A 16,216-nucleotide genomic window follows, 5' to 3' on the forward strand; every position below is an offset into this window, starting at 1 on the left:
GGTTGTAATACAGAATCTATAGATTATTAAGAGCGACATCTTATTCTGAAATCCTCGTCTCTCTGGGGGGTATTTGTTGGGTAGAGGTAAATTATAGATTCTGTACTAACTTTTAATGATTGTTATGGGATGAGGATAGGGTGGAAAAGATGGGGGAGTGATGCCCATGGGACCCAGATTAGTGCGACTTCAAAATGACATCGTGTTTTGAAGTCATCGTCTATCTGGGGATTTACGGGGTGGGGTGTAGGGCTGTTTTAGGAAAGAGTAGAGTGGTTTGTATGTTGTCTGAATTTGGTCATTAAGACATGTCAAGTCAGGGTTATTATTGATGAATTTTTTGATTTCATATCCTTCGAGGATTTCCATGAGATATCCTTTGTTAATGTGATGTAGTATTTTTGTATTTTTATCTTCATCGAACTCGTGGTTAAGATTAAAGGTTATGTGTTTGCCAAAATTAGAATTATGTTTTATTTTGTGTTATCTAAATCGTAGTTTAAAGGCTCTGCCTGTCTCTCCGATGTAGGTTCACTCCATTATCATCTAATTTGTCTTTATTGTTTATGAGCAGATTGCCTATGGTTTTACTTGGTTTATCTGTAATTATAATGTCATACTGTTATTTTGTTGTTAATGGTGTGTGATGGATCTGTAGTTTTTGATTTTTTGTGTCTGTTGATTTTGTAGTTGTATAGTGGTATTTAAGTTCTGTCTATTTTGATATTTATGGATCACTCTGTCTATTACTTCTTCTGGAAAAGAATTATTTATGACAATATCTTTTATTATCTTAATTTCTTTGTTAAAATTTTCTGTGTTCAAATTTGAATTATAGGCTCTATGGATGTATGATCTGAATGCTGCCATTTTATGGGTTATGTTATGAAAAGAATCGTATGGGATAGTAGTGTCTGTCTGAGTCGGTTTTCTGTATATTTCGAATTGTACGTCATGTTTGGTTTTGTCTATTATGATATCAAGAAAATTTAATTTATTGTTGTTTTCGAGTTCTATTGTAAATTGGATGTCTGTGTGTAGTGTGTTAATGCATTGGTGTAAACCGTCAACAGTTTCTTTCTTTTCGGTGTTAATGATGACCAAAATGTCATCGACATAGCGTTGCCATATTAATATATTTTTGAGATAAGGGTTTTTTTCACTCATTATGAGATTGGTTTCCAACTCATTCAAAAAGATGTCAGCTAATAATCCGCTTAAAGGAGAGCCCATGGGGAGTCCCTCTTGATATGTATATGTTTCATTTTGAAATTTACAGAAGTTCTGTTGTAAGCAGATTTGGAATAGGTTAAATATGTTTTTGCTATCATTCTTGTTTTCTAGTTGTGAATTTAAAATGTTTTCGACAATTTTTAGCGTTTGTTTGGTAGGAATGTTGATATATAAGTTTACTACGTCAAAGGATAATATGGTGTTGTTAATTGGTTATTTTATAGGACACGTTTGTAACAAAATGACGTAATCTCCTGAAGATGCTGTAAATGTATAGCGAAACCGGTTGAGAGAAAAATTAAATAAAAATCCATTTAAGTGTAAAAACGAATTTTATTTATTAAATAATTAGAAGACTTGTTATAAGCTGTGGATGTGAATTTCTGGAGAAGAGACCAAAATGAACAAAATCCGAAATATCTATAATAGGGGAGAGGTAGTAACAGTGAGACGGTCGGAACACCGAGACGATAGTTTGAAATATGAACGTACTCCAAGTATAACAATAAACGACCTATCACAGTTTAGGTGAATATAATTCAGGATTTAGGTAAAATTTCATCGAAAACACGTCCACATTGGTTTAGTATTTGCCGAAAAAGGTTCACGTCAAGTCAGTAAGGCTGTATATGTTGTATCGTAGGGGCTTTTGGCATTATCATTCCACTAGCCATGATATTTCCCCGTGTCCACTTTAAGGACATTATGATCAATGGGGCTCCACCAGACACCCTTGGCTTAGCATCAAATGGGGGCTGGATGAACACGGAATGTTTTGTGAAAATTGTCATGCATTGTATAAAGCACACCAATAGCTCTAAATAAACTCCCTCGCTGCTCATCATGGATAACCATCAAAATCATCTTTCAATAGAGGCAATCGATTTGTGTAAAAATAATGGTATTACAATATTAACTATTCCACCCCACCGTACGAACAAACCACAGTCTTTAGATGTTGGATTGATGAAACAGCTTCGAACATTTAGAAAAACCAGTATTATTTTCTCATTTGACAAGTTCATTTTTAATGAGGAAGATTTCATGGCAAGTTTAGTGATAGATAGAAAAACCCCCGCAAATAAAGATGTAGAGCGCCATAACAAAATATTTGATGCTACAATTAAGCCTTTAAATATGTCAATATATTCAACAATATCCCCAATAATACTTTTATGAAGCCAACTATTTTTAAGGGCTACCCGAAAGCTGGACCTAGAAAATCTACGCAAAACACAAGCCACATCTGAAAAGATTTTGGTGCTTAAAAACAGAAATTTAAAGAAAATATTGGTTGGCGATTCGGAAGAAGTCGAAGAGATCGAACTAAAAGATTCTAGCAGCGGAGCTTTTAAGAAGCTGAACCCGAAATTTTAAGCCTCCGTGACTTTGATCGTAATCCTGTTCGTGACGAATAAGTTCTAGTGGAATTCAAGGCAAGTTAACAATCTGTATATTATGTTGGAAAGGTCGTTTCTCAAGTAGAAGATGACTTTCAAGTGACATTCTTAAGGAAAAGTACTTTGAGCGTTTTATTACGCCTGATGAACCAGATATTTCCATTGTCTCCAAAAAGGACATTAAAATGATTCTTCCTTCGCCAATAAAACTTGGTCTTACAAAAAGACAACAATAATTATTTTAAATTTAAATGTGAAATAGCATCCAATGCTAACGTCTCATTCGAGGTTGGAACACTAAGACAACTGCACAATTTCCAAATTATTTTTTGTTAGGGAGTATATTTTGATTTTTTTTAATGATGTTATCATTTTATTTCCAAAACTATATCGTATTTTCATAGACACGCAAAAATTAGAGCGTTAAAAGACATCATTAGACCTATTCTCTGCAATGGACGCGAGACATGGATTATGACAGAGAGCACAAACAATAAGCTGAAAGTTTGAAAGAAAAATATTGAAGAAAATCTTTGGTCCAATAAAGGAGAATGGGATATGGAGAAGATGCTACAACACGTGATCAAAAAAGTTCCTATCTGATCTATGGGCTGGTCATGTGGCATGAATAGATTACAAAATAGCAAGAGACCAAGAGGGAAGCCTTTTTGGTTTGGTGTCCAAAAACAAAACATAAGGCAGTACAACAACAGCTGGCACGAATCCAGCGGTTAGCATGTCTTAACATAACGGGTGCAAATTAGATCCTGTCCGACGCCTGCTTTGGAAGCCCTACTCGGTCACACCGCTCCATTTATGTACCTATACAAAATTAGGCAGCCTTAAGTGCCTTATCACTGAAAAAAGTTTCCTCACTCAAGTTGATGCAGAGTAACCTCAGAGGACACCTCGAGATCCTCAAGGACCCATGTCTAAATCACCTGATTGAAATTAAAACGGACCTCATACCGACTGAATACAACTTCAACCAGCCGTATAATGTCATATTTAGAAGCAGGGATGATGGGGCGAAGGGAGGGCCTCAACTAAAAAGAGGAGCCCTACCCTGGTACACCGATGCTTCAAAGACAGTAAGATCTGGAGTAGACATAGGCATCAGTGGACCAAATAACCACATCAAATTGCCCCTCAGCTCGGACTTAACAATTTTCCAAGCAGAAGTTCTTGCTATAAACTTCTGCACCGCTTTGAACCTACAGAAGGGACAAAAAGGTGCATCCATAAACATTTTCACAGATAGTCGGGCCGCCTTAAAGGCAATTCAGGCCTACACGTGTGACTCCGCACTGATCAGAGAGTGTACCCTATGTTACCCTATGGTGGGTTCCAGGTCACAGCAACATTGAGGGCAATGAGAAGGCCGACAAGCTGGCCAAAGAGGCAGCGAACACGCCCTTCATTGGACCCCAACCTGGTTGTGGACTACAAAAAAGCCACTTAAAACAAATATCCACAACTTACGCCTTACGCTGGAAAGAACTTCCAGATCACAAACAAGCGAAGAGTATGATAACAAAATCAAAGAGGTTTTATGCCTCAGCAAAGGGGATCTATGAACGCTCTCAGACTACCTGACCGGCCATGCGCCCCTAAAATACCACCTCTTCCACATTGGACAAGCTGAGGATCAAACTTGTCGACTATGCAACGACGAGTCAGAAACTGCTAAACATATACTGTGCAATTGCGTCGCTAGAGGCCGTCTAAAACACAACATTTTCGGTAAAACTCCCTTGTTACCTACTGACATAAAGGTTCAAGACCTTAGGACAATACTAAGGTTCATTAAGGACCTACATGTACCCTAAACCTTTGGAGTTCTAAAGTTACGACTAATAAGCGTCAAAACCTGGAAGAGAGTAGCTCTTGATCGGCAATGTGGGAGGTAAAAGATAAAGGAGGCTAAAGCTCAATTTCGTTTGTAGCGCCATTGAAGAGAGAAATGATACCCAAGATCTCTTAATACATACACCCCAAGGGTAGGCAACCCAAAATACGCAACATAATACATCACTTCCCAATCATATTCCTCACAAGGAAAGGTTTTCTCTTTCTACAATTACAAATCAAGTCCTTCCATTCTTGTTGAGTGTATTCTTTACCATATTAGCTCACATAATGAGTTGCTTTACAAATTTCTGATCATCTGCAATTTTATTCCAGTCCATGGTATAGAATTTAAAATAAATAATTTCTTGTATTCTTGTTGAAACATCACTACAGTCTTTTGCACACACATAAGATAAAAGTAAAAGGTTTTGCTGGTACATATTTAAAAAAAAAACACATTTATATTTGTATAGGTACTTCAAAGATATCAGCTATCAAAAAATAATGCACGTGTATCACAGAAATGTCACAATATAACCTTTAGACAAGACCTTTACCCATTACATAAACGCTACTTAGGTGAATATGAATAATTATGAATCTCCAAAAGTAATTTTTTCAAATTAATTTATTTAAGAATGACGTTTTATGCAATTTATTATATTAAATTAATTCACGACGCATATTTCGTATAAAAATAATTAACATTTTCGCTCAATTTATTTTTATAATACGCTAAATAATCAAAAAATAAATCTTTATCAGCAATCATATCGCTGATATTCTTTACAACCTTACTAACAAGTTCTCCAGTCTCTTGGTGGTATTTACAAATTTGTTTCCCAAAGTCCAAGGCGGGTTTTTGTGCCTCAGTTGGCAAATTTTCCACCACAAAATTCCACTTATTCTCCAAATTCTCCAAACATTTCTCGATTACATCATGCTTAAAAGTACTTCCAACGAAAATGATCATCATTAAAAAAACCATCCAGAAAAGGCCCCCTAAAAATCGTCGACAACAGGATTTCCCTTGCTTTTTCTTTTCCACTTTAGAATTACCGCTTTTCCTTAAATTTCCAATGGAACTAACTTTATTATAATTACTTAATCCACTTTGAATTTCTACATTTTCTTTAGCTTTCTTTTCAATTTTCTTTTTCTTCTTTTTCTCTTGAATTTTCAACTTTTGTTCTGCTTGTTCTTTAGCCATTTTCGACTGTTGCCTTTGTTCTTCGCGTTTTTTTAGTTCAACGTTTAAACTATCATTGAACTCAATGAAAAACTTGACTACCTCAATAGCGCAACGCTGACACTCAGCCTTGTCTAGACAAGGGCCTGTTATCGCCTTTATCGATGGCGGTAAGGGGTTATCTTTTAAATCTAACCAACGTAGTGCTTTCAATTTGTGAAAACTTAACGGTAAAAATTCTATTTCATTTTTATATAAGTCTAAGTGTCTTAATTTGGTTAAATTTCCAAAGTCTTCTGGTAATATCCTGAGTTTGTTCTTGCTTAAATCGAGTTTTGTTAAATGTGTCAATGTAACAAAATTATTCTGTAACAAATTGGATTAATTTTGAGAAATTTAGAAAGATTAACTTACCGGTAATTTTATTAAATGATTGGTTGATAAATCTAAACTGTGGATGTTTCTTATGGATGCCTAAAATCGTATTAAATTAAAAATGTTATATTTACTCTTCACTTGATAATAAATAAATACATTTTCAAGATAAGATAAAGCTAAAATAAGAGTCTACTTACAATTTCTTTAACAGGAACATCTTGCAATTCACATAAACTAAGATCTATCTCACCATCATTAATTTTATCCTTTAAATTAAGTTTTGTCCCTGTTCCTTTAGACATATTGTGTACGTGTAATAATAATTAAAAAATTAATTAACGAAAACTTTTACTGTTCAACGTGGCACTCGTCAAATTCGAAGATAGAAAGCGAATACAAAACATCAAACACAAATTTGACAGATGAAGTATTAGAATACTGCTTTACCGATAATTTCGTGTTTATTTACAGCGACCTCTGTTTTATAAAATATCAAATTTCAAACTCACCACCACCAAGTTCATCTAACACGTCCAAAAATTTATCATAAAGTTTGTTCTAACGACACTTTTGACTGATTTTGACCTTTATTACTACTTAACTTTTCAATATACGCGTCAGTACTATCAATCAGCACATTAAATTTACAATTTCGCACTAACGCCATCTTTAATTTGCGGTCTGTTTCAAATCGCAATATTTAAATGTATAATATTTGTAAATATGTATAATAATAATATTTGTAATTTAATACAAAAGGTAAATCATAAAATTCGCATAATAAATTTTAATTTTAATAATTTTTAACTAACGCCATCTTTTGCTCGTCGATCAAGTAAGCCTAACGTCAAAAGTCAAATTTAAAGCCTTCGTACTTATCACATTTAAAGATACTAATTTGATAGATGTCGTATTATCTACTTTACGGATAATTCCGTATTTAAAAATAAGAGGCTACTTACGATTTCTTTAACAGGAACATCTTGCAATTCACATAAACTAAGATCTATCACACCATCATTAATTTTATCCTTTAAATTAAGTTTTGTCCCAGTTCCTTTAGACATATTGTATATGTGTAATAATAATTAACGAAAACTTTTACTGTTCAACGTAGCACTCGTCAAATTCGAAGATAAAAAGCGAATACAAAACATCAAGCACAAATTTGACAGATGAAGTATTAGAGCACTGCTTTACCGCTAATTTCGTGATTATTTACAGCGACCTCTGTTTTATAAAACATCAAATTTCAAACTCACCACCACCAAATCCTTCTAAGTGTACAAAAGTTTATCATAAAGTTTGTTCTAACGACACTTTTGACTGATTTTAACTTTTATTACTAGTTAATTTTTCAATATACGCGCGCGGACTATCACTCAGCACATTTTAAATTTACAATTTCGCACTAGCGCCATCTTTAATTAACGTTCTGTTTCAAATCACAATATTTAAATGTATAATATTTGTAAGTAGGTATAATAATAATATTTGTGAAATGTATTTGTAATTTAATACCAAAAGTAAATCATAAAATTCGCATAATAAATTTAAATTTTAATAATTTTTAACTAGTCGATCGTGTAAGGGTAACGTCAAAAGTCAAATTTAAAAATACAAATTTGACAGATGTCATTTTTAGAATACTACTTTAGTATTTATTTTCAGCGACCTTTATTGTATAAAACATCAAATTCGTACTTACCACTGAAGAGAATTTAATTTTCCCGCTAAAACATCGGTTAAAATCGAGCATGTGTGTCCCCGATTGATCCCAGGAGTCGCAGCAGCTGCGCAACACCACCACTGGCACCTGTCAGTTTTATTTTGATCCAAGTTCGATCGGGATTGTCTATTGAAAACGCGTAACCAGCTCGTTTCCACACGCATTTTCAAATTAAAACGTGCGTGCCATCCTCCTGAGATGCTCCGTTACCATCTGCGATACGAAAATCCACCTACTTAACTGAAAAGTACCGAACGCATACGGTAAGTTTGATTTAACTTATTAATCAAAATGTACCAGCCAGCAGCTGTATCTCTTGAAGGATTTCTTATAAATAAGATGTTTTTTTGTATGAAATGGATTATTGTGAAAAATGAAATCGATTTTTGCTCGATCAAGGTGAAGTTTTAGGGAAGATATCACCCAAAAGGTGATTCTTTTAGTTGGAAATGATTGTAAAAGATTTCGTAAATTTAAATATTGAAGTGTTTTGGTTCGTTTAACCTTGACTTGTTTTGTGTTCAAAATCGTTCATGTCAACGATCAAGAGTTCACGCTTTAAGAAGGATTTTAACGGAGATAAGATATTATTGTATACTGACAAATTAAATTATGTACATACATATATAATACAATACTTATTTACAAGACTATAACTATGTAGATATTAAGTTTATTCAACTTTGAATTAATTCTAATTGTTGTTTTAGTTATTACAATTGTAATAAGTTTGTAATAAGTTGTTGTTTTAGAATTGTATGTAATTTAAGACGATTTGTAACTATTTTGAAGTAGATAATTGGGAAACCTCTTTAATTATTTTAAACAGAAATTAATATTAATAATTGTTGCTATTAACTCAATCAAATTTATTAAAATATCGATTACATATCGAAAAGGTTATCAACTTACGATTTTGCATTAGAATTGCGTCAAAGTATATATTGAGAAATAAAACGGTAATTGAAATAATTTTAATAGGTAAATGGGGTTTCATCCATATTGGTATGTTATATGTGTTTTTTTAAAAATAAACAATGTTTATACTCCAATATATTTTATAAATTTATTAACTCTACCGGTTTCGGCCTAGAGCATCGTCAGGAGTCTCGTTGTATAAGGTTGAGGTTAGGAAACACATTCAAATTTTGATATATCATTAATGAACTAAACTTAGAAAACGAGAATTGGGATGTAGTAGAATTGAATGTACATTTAAATGTGTTTCCTAACCTCAATCTTATACAACGAGACTCCTGACGATGGTCTAAACCGGTAGAGTTAATAAATATATAAAATATATTGGAGTATAAACATTGTTTATTTTTAAAAAAACACATGAAATAATTTTAATTAATTTTTGCTTTACTTAAAGTGTTTATATTACTGATTTAAAACTCTTTACTTAACCCGTTAAGTAAATATAATTTCATTAAATATGGTACTAATCGTTTTTGTAGCAATTTCGTATCATTATCACTACCGACAGTGTTATGATATGATTTAATTTTCAACAATGTGAAATGTGTTGAGTGACTAACGAAGCGGATATTTATCAAAAGGAATTTCCTGCATGGCTCTATTGTTGTTCGTTGGTGCGTATTACCGAATCGATTCATTTTTTTTTCAAGTGGAGAAAGAGTATATTTAAAAATGGAAAGGAAGGAAGCGTGAAGCCTTGTTTAGTACGTAAACGACTCGTGACTCTAAAATTAAAATCGGTTTTTAAAACCAATTGTATTCTTCAAATGGTATCATATTGTCAGGCGAGTCATTATTACAAACGTGATGATTATTTTGAAATTGATAAAAAACAATGAACTGATAAGATATTATGGCTTGACTATTCAAAGACAACATTTTGAGTTTGTGGGATATATGAGCTAAGAAAGTTGAGCAAAGTAGTAGTTCCGAATAGTTCTGAACCTTTTTGCGCATACATATATAAGTATGCGCGGAAAACAACTACCTATCATATAAGTTATAAAAAGAATCGGCGTCAATTTAATAGCAAATTGGATGAAACGGTGGAATATGCAGATGACCTTATCATCATTGGCAGATGAATAAAAGCGACCAAGGAAACCTTTGGAATCTTCGAAACTGCTGAAAGAGAGGAAGGACTAAGAAAGAACAAAGACAAAACAAAGATATCGTGTTACAATTGGAGACTACAACTTCTAAGCAGCACTTTCCATTTGTCTCTATGCAGATGACACGTCTGTTATTAACCAAGGAAATGATATTCAGCAACTTAAAAATAAAACACAAACATCATTAGCCGATGCAAAAAAATGGTTTGACATGAACAAAATGAAATTAAATGCAAATAAAACCAAAATACTAACTTTTTCTACAAAAAGAGACAAAGACATTGAAATTTTCTAAGCATTATACTGTCCGAAACATTAACGTGGTCGGACCATGTAACAAACTTAAAAAGAAAATTATCAAATTCAATATACTGTATAAAGGTTATATCTACAAATGTACCGACAAATGAAACAAAAAGCGTCTACTTCTCTAACGTATGGCATATCTATCTGGGGAGGGTCAAATGATATGTACGACATATTTAAAATGCAAAAGAAATGATACGGATCTTGTCATACTTACCTGCCTAGTTAATGTTCATACGAAGAAAGACACATTGCCCAAGAACGAAGACCTACATATCTACAACATGCGCCATTGAAGCAGTCTGTTAATACCATATCACAGAATCAAAAAATCTCAGAATAATATAAGTACGAAGGCTTTCACGGCCGGTGTGAATTAAACTAAGATTAGAACTAAAACTAGAAACTTTCGGGTTTTGCCGTGCGTCTTTTAATAAAATGTTTGACGTTTCGGATGCCATGTTGCAACCTTCTTCAGAAATTGGTTCGAAGTGACGAGATCAAAAAATCGGTAATTATATATAAGTCGGAAAAACTAATTAATAATCAGTTAACGCTAATTACTAACTAATTAATAACTAATTGCGTCGCGTCCGGTGTGAGGCGGGAAGAGGTCTTCGTGTTCACCACCATCTTCCATGTTCTGCTAAGCTGAGAGGGATGTAAGGCTGAAGAAGATCCAGCAGTCGGCGGTTGCGGAACATTGCCATGCAGAGGGGCACCGAATAGACTTCGAACAAACAAAGGTGCTGGCTAGGGACAACAGATACTGCCAATGACTGACAAGAGAAGCCATAGAGATTCACCGACATAATAATAACGTCAACAGAGAGGATGGCTGGGAGCTTAGCAGAACATGGAAGATGGTGGTGAACACGAAGACCTCTTCCCGCCTCACACCGGACGCGACGCAATTAGTTATTAATTAGTTAGTAATTAGCGTTAACTGATTATTAATTAGTTTTTCCGACTTATATATAATTACCGATTTTTTGATCTCGTCACTTCGAACCAGTTTCTGAAGAAGGTTGCAACATGGCATCCGAAACGTCAAACATTTTATTAAAAGACGCACGGCAAAACCCGAAAGTTTCTAGTGTTAGTTCTAGTTTTAGTTCTAATCTTAGTTTAAATCTCAGAATACTTTAAACTATATATCGGTCAAATTGTACAATGCATTGCCATCAAAAATAAAAGAGTTGAATAACAAAAGGTTCAAACAGACAGTTAAACGAATATTATTGGAGGCCTTTTGGCCTTTTCTCTTGAAGATGTCTCTAAGTTTCCCGTAGGTTGCCCATATGAGTGTGATCCTTTCGCTTGTTTGATTATCTTTCGATACACGAACCTCATAGCCATGATATACATAGCAATTTTAATTTCTCCTCGTTGATATTTAGCCTAACTCCTGCACACACCTCCTTTAAGTCGTTCAGTATTAGTTTAATCTCTCCAAGACTATCCGAAATAAGAACTATACCGTTCGCGTAGCGCAAATTAGTTAGGCATTTGCCATCAATGTTTATGCCTTTTTGGGTCCAATTCAGTTGTTTAAATGCACTCTCCAGGGCTGTAATGAATAATTTGGATTCAACAGTGTATCGCCTTGTTTTACTCACAATTAGTACTTTACTACTTCTAATCTCTTCAGTACTTTCATGCAATTTTACCGTCATTGTAGCATTCTTGTAGATTTTATAAATAAGTTTGGTATATCGATAATTAACATAGCGATATCACAACTTGAAGTGCTTGCAAAACTGCCATCAACTCAATTTAAATTATGGTTATGGTTAAATTCAGTTATATCATTTAATAGATTTTCATGTTCATTGCTCTTTATGTAAAATTTTTCCCATATATCCATTTAGTCAGTATTTTAAGAATTTTCAAGTTGTTTAGGTCAGTTGTATGTTTGTGTTCTGTAATGTGTTTGAAAAATGTGGAGTTATGTTTTGAGATATGTTCTTTGTATCTCGTTTTTGGACTTCTGCCGGTTTGGCTTATGTAAAACATATTACAATCGCCACATTCAATTTTGTATATACCGCTTTTTTCCCAATATTGGAACTTATGTTTGTTGTTAATTAACGATTGCCCAAGGCTGTTATTAGATCTAAAAGCGGGTGTTATATTATGTTTTTTGTATTTAAAATTCTTTTCCAGATAAGGATGGTAAGGTAATACTGTATACTGGTTTCTAGCTCAGTATCTGGGATATATAATATTATTTATATTGTTCCTGTATATTCTATAGTAGATGTTTTGTAATTCTGAAAAAGTGTAATCATTATCTAGGCCTATCTTTAAGATCTTTTTCAATTCAACATTAAAGGATTTGTCGTCCAGAGGTATATTAATTAAATGGTTGAATAGAAATCTGAAGGCAGCTTCCTTATGTGGTCGATAATGAGAAGAGTTATTTGGGATAATACAGTCTGTTGTTGTATCTTTTCTGTAGATGTTAAAGTTAAGTGAACCATAAATGGAATCTTTATGGATCGTTATGTCCAGGAAGTTAATTTTATTATCCCTCTCAAGTTCATTGGTGAACTTTAAATTGCAAATGTTATTGAAGATGTTATTTAATGCATGAAATGTTGCAGCATTACCGTTGTAAATAATTAGGATATCATCTACATTACATTACATTACATTACATAGAATACATATCGGGTAGGCGGACCAACCAACCTTGCACCGCGACCCTAAGGATCTATTGTACCCCGATAGATATCATTATCAAATTTCACCGTGCAGTCCAATGCTCTTAACGAACATTAATACCTTGCTCGGCGAAAGGTTATTCAGATCTTTTGAGGAGATAAACTGCGACCCAAAAATCGAGAATCTGATACGGTTAACGGCAGGGCAGTGGCATAAAACATGCTCAACCGTCTCTGCTTCCTCCGCACATAGTCGGCATTCAACATCGTCGGCTAAACCCAACAAGTTGAGGTGTGCTTTTAATCGGCAGTGCCCAGTAAAAACACCCATTAGAACTTTTATGCTACTACGGGCAAGTCCTAAAATATTCCCGGGTCTCATTCCAGGAGAACTGGTCCACAGTAGGCGAAGTCTCTCTTCAGCCCACAGTCCAATCCTATATTTGGCCATCGCAAATGATACACCAACTGCTGGTTCCGGTTCCACAAACGCTTCAGCGCTGCCATCTCGTGCTAGCTTATCTGCCGCTTCATTGCCAGCAACACCAGAGTGACCCGGGATCCAGATCAGAGAGACTCTGTTATCACAACTCAGTGTGTTTAATGTTCTCTTACAATCATTAACCAGAGCCGACACCGTTTTCACGGCTTGCAGCGCCTGGAGAGCGGCTTGACTGTCTGAGAAAATTCGTACTGTCATGTTCTTCACCCCTCTTTCAAGAAGGATTTTAGCACCCATGTCAATAGCAAATACTTCCGCCTGGAATACAGTACAGTACGTACCCAGGCTGTAGGCTTGCTTAATTCGGGGTGTCTGGCAGTATACTCCTGCTCCTACCCCTTCAGGCGTTTTTGATCCATCTGTGTACAAGCAAATGTCTGCCCGAAAAAGAGAATTTTCATTTTCGATCCAGGACTGCCGCTCAGGCAGTGCAATTTGGTATCGAGCATTAATCACTGATAGTGATACCGCCAAATCTGACGGCATTGATAGCACAGTATCAGTGCTTATAATGTCTTCCGCAGCCCATTGGTAGGACATGTCCGAACAGTTTTGAGCATATTGCTTAAATCTGTAAATGGTTGTTCTAGCCACTTTCTCTATATGCAAATGCAGAGGAGATAGGCCAAGCAGAACCTCCATTGCTAGAGTTGGCGTTGTGCCTATCGCACTAGAGATTGCCAATCCAGCTACTCGTTGAATTCGTGAAAGTTTACTGATAACTGAAGTCTGTCGGACTTTCCTATACCAGGCTGCTGCTCCGTATGTGATCATAGGTCTAACCACAGTCACATAGAGCCAGTACAGTCTTTCAGGGGTAAGACCCCAATTTTTTCCACAAAGACTGCGACAAGTCCACAAGGATAGTCTAGCTTTGTGCAAAACTCCCTGCAAATGTCCATTCCATGACAGGGTTTTGTCTAGGATTACTCCTAGATATTTGACTTCCTTTGAGAAAGGAATTTCTTCACCTTGGATAGTTGGGCGGATTAGTCCATCCAACTTTCGCTTCCTGGTGAAGGGCACAACAATTGTCTTTTGCGGGTTTATTGAGGGTCACCTGGAGGACTTTAGATATCCTCGGCAAACAGGTTCCTTTGACCATAACGACAATGTCATCAGCATAAGCTTGTATTTCCACACCAACGGCTTCGACTATCGCAATCAGATCGTCAACTAGGAGGGACCAAAGCAAGGGAGATAACACCCCTCCCTGCGGGCAGCCACCTCCCGGCCTGAAGCGTATCGTATCACCGTGGAGTGAAGTAGAAACTATTCTACTATCTAGCATATTGCGGATCCAACCCGCTATAGTTGCTTCCACTCCCCTGTCAAGAGCAGCTCTTTCAAGAGATTGTGGTATTGCGTTGTTGAACGCTCCCTCTATATCCAGAAACGCACAAACCAAGATTTCTTTATCCTGCAGCGTCCTGGATACTCTACCAACTAAGTTGTATAGAGCCAATTCTGCTGATTTTCCCGCTTGATAAGCATACTGGTGGCGACTCAGTGGACCAGATACCAATGGCACCGTACGGATATACCGTTCCAGAACTTTTTCAAGGGTTTTCAGCAGAAATGACGTTAGGCTGATGGGTCGAAAGGCATTAGGAGTAGGGACCGAACGGCCCGCTTTGGGTATGTAAGATACCCGTACCTTAGTCCATTCTGCCGGCACATATTTCCAGGCGACACTCGCTCTGAAAATTTTTACCAAAATTGGCAACAACAAAGACCTCCCCTGCTGTAACAAAGCAGGAAAGATATTGTCTTCTCCAGGCGATTTGAACGGCTTAAACGTTTGAATTGCCTGGTCCACGGATGTGTAAGTGACGCCTTTTCTAGCCACACACCAATCCGTATTTGAGGGGCGCTTTGCCTTGCAGGAATAGCCCGCTGTGGCATTATCGGCCCTCATCATCAGGCTTCCTGGGAAGTGAGTCTGCATTAGAAGCTCCAACGAGGCTCTGCTAGAGTCCGTAAAACTACCGTCAGGCCGCCTAAGTGAGCCCAGGGGTAGTGCCGGATCTCTAGCGAGAATCTTGTGAATTCTTGCACTGCTGGGTGTGTCTTTCACTCACTCACAGAACCTCCTCCAAGACTCTCTTTTTGCCTTACGTATGTTTTTGGTGTAATTCGTTAAAGCCTGTTTATATTTCTCCCATTCACCTAATGTCTTGGCCCGGTTGAAAAGCTTTCGGACCTCTTGTCTTTCGGAGCTAAGAGATTCGTTCCACCAGGGTGTGCCCCGATTACTACTTTTCACCTTCAGTGGACTGCTACTGTGATATGCAGAGCGAATTGCCACAGAGATCTGCTCCGTGGCTATTTCAATCTGATCACAGTTCCTAACGGCTGCGATAACACTAGTTAGGTTATCTGCATACCGGCCATAAAATATGTCTTGAGTAAAAAATCTAAACTTATCTGACAAAAGTTTTCGTTCAAACCAATTAACAAAGATGTCTGCCAATATTCAATATATCGGTGAGCCCATTGGGAGTCCATCAGTCATATTGTAAAATTTGTTGTTGAATTGTTGTTACTGTACTATTAAGCTATGTTGCATTTTATGTGAGACAGTGCAAGTAACTACGAATCCCCAATATCTATTGGCTCTTTTGTGCTTTTGTGATGAATGAGAATTCTCTCTGGTCTTTGAGGACTATGAGAAAACGCTAGACCATTACAACATGGTGAAAGCCCGTGCTGACTACAAAATTAATTACCGCTACGTTGGAATGAAATAAACTTGGTCATCTCCGCTTTGCCGATGATCTGGTATTAATTGCGGATAATTTTAACGAAGGAATGGAAAAGTTGCTTGGTTGGGCTAAACATCAATCTTGAAAAGACAAAGTAGATGAAG

The 16,216-nt window shown here is 36.0% G+C and overlaps 2 protein-coding genes across 3 annotated transcripts in view; one reads left to right on the plus strand and one right to left on the minus strand.

Annotated features, from left to right (window-relative positions):
• Positions 1 to 5,094: 5,094 nt before the first annotated feature.
• Positions 5,095 to 6,477, minus strand: LOC111420129 (leucine-rich repeat-containing protein 59). 2 transcript variants are annotated; one of them, XM_071201386.1, is made up of 4 exons: positions 6,249 to 6,477; positions 6,088 to 6,147; positions 5,544 to 6,039; positions 5,095 to 5,486 (listed from the first exon to the last, which is right to left on the minus strand). In XM_071201386.1, exons 1-4 carry the CDS (start codon positions 6,351 to 6,353, stop codon positions 5,158 to 5,160), a joined length of 990 nt encoding a protein of 329 aa, XP_071057487.1. In that variant the 5' UTR covers positions 6,354 to 6,477; the 3' UTR covers positions 5,095 to 5,157. The 2 variants fall into 2 exon arrangements, with proteins under 2 accessions (XP_071057487.1, XP_022908814.1); XM_023053046.2 differs by having other exon boundaries at positions 5,095 to 6,039.
• A 1,352-nt stretch (positions 6,478 to 7,829) lies between these two features.
• The window catches only part of LOC111420125 (ras-specific guanine nucleotide-releasing factor RalGPS2-like), a 33,674-nt gene continuing 25,287 nt past the window's right edge, over positions 7,830 to 16,216 (plus strand). Inside the window, exon 1 of the mRNA XM_023053040.2 lies at positions 7,830 to 8,043. The gene's annotated coding sequence lies outside the window, so the exon portion shown is untranslated. The remainder of the gene's footprint in view (positions 8,044 to 16,216) is intronic.

This window comes from Onthophagus taurus, chromosome 1 (assembly GCF_036711975.1).
Source record: "Onthophagus taurus isolate NC chromosome 1, IU_Otau_3.0, whole genome shotgun sequence".
Taxonomy (NCBI): domain Eukaryota; kingdom Metazoa; phylum Arthropoda; class Insecta; order Coleoptera; family Scarabaeidae; genus Onthophagus; species Onthophagus taurus.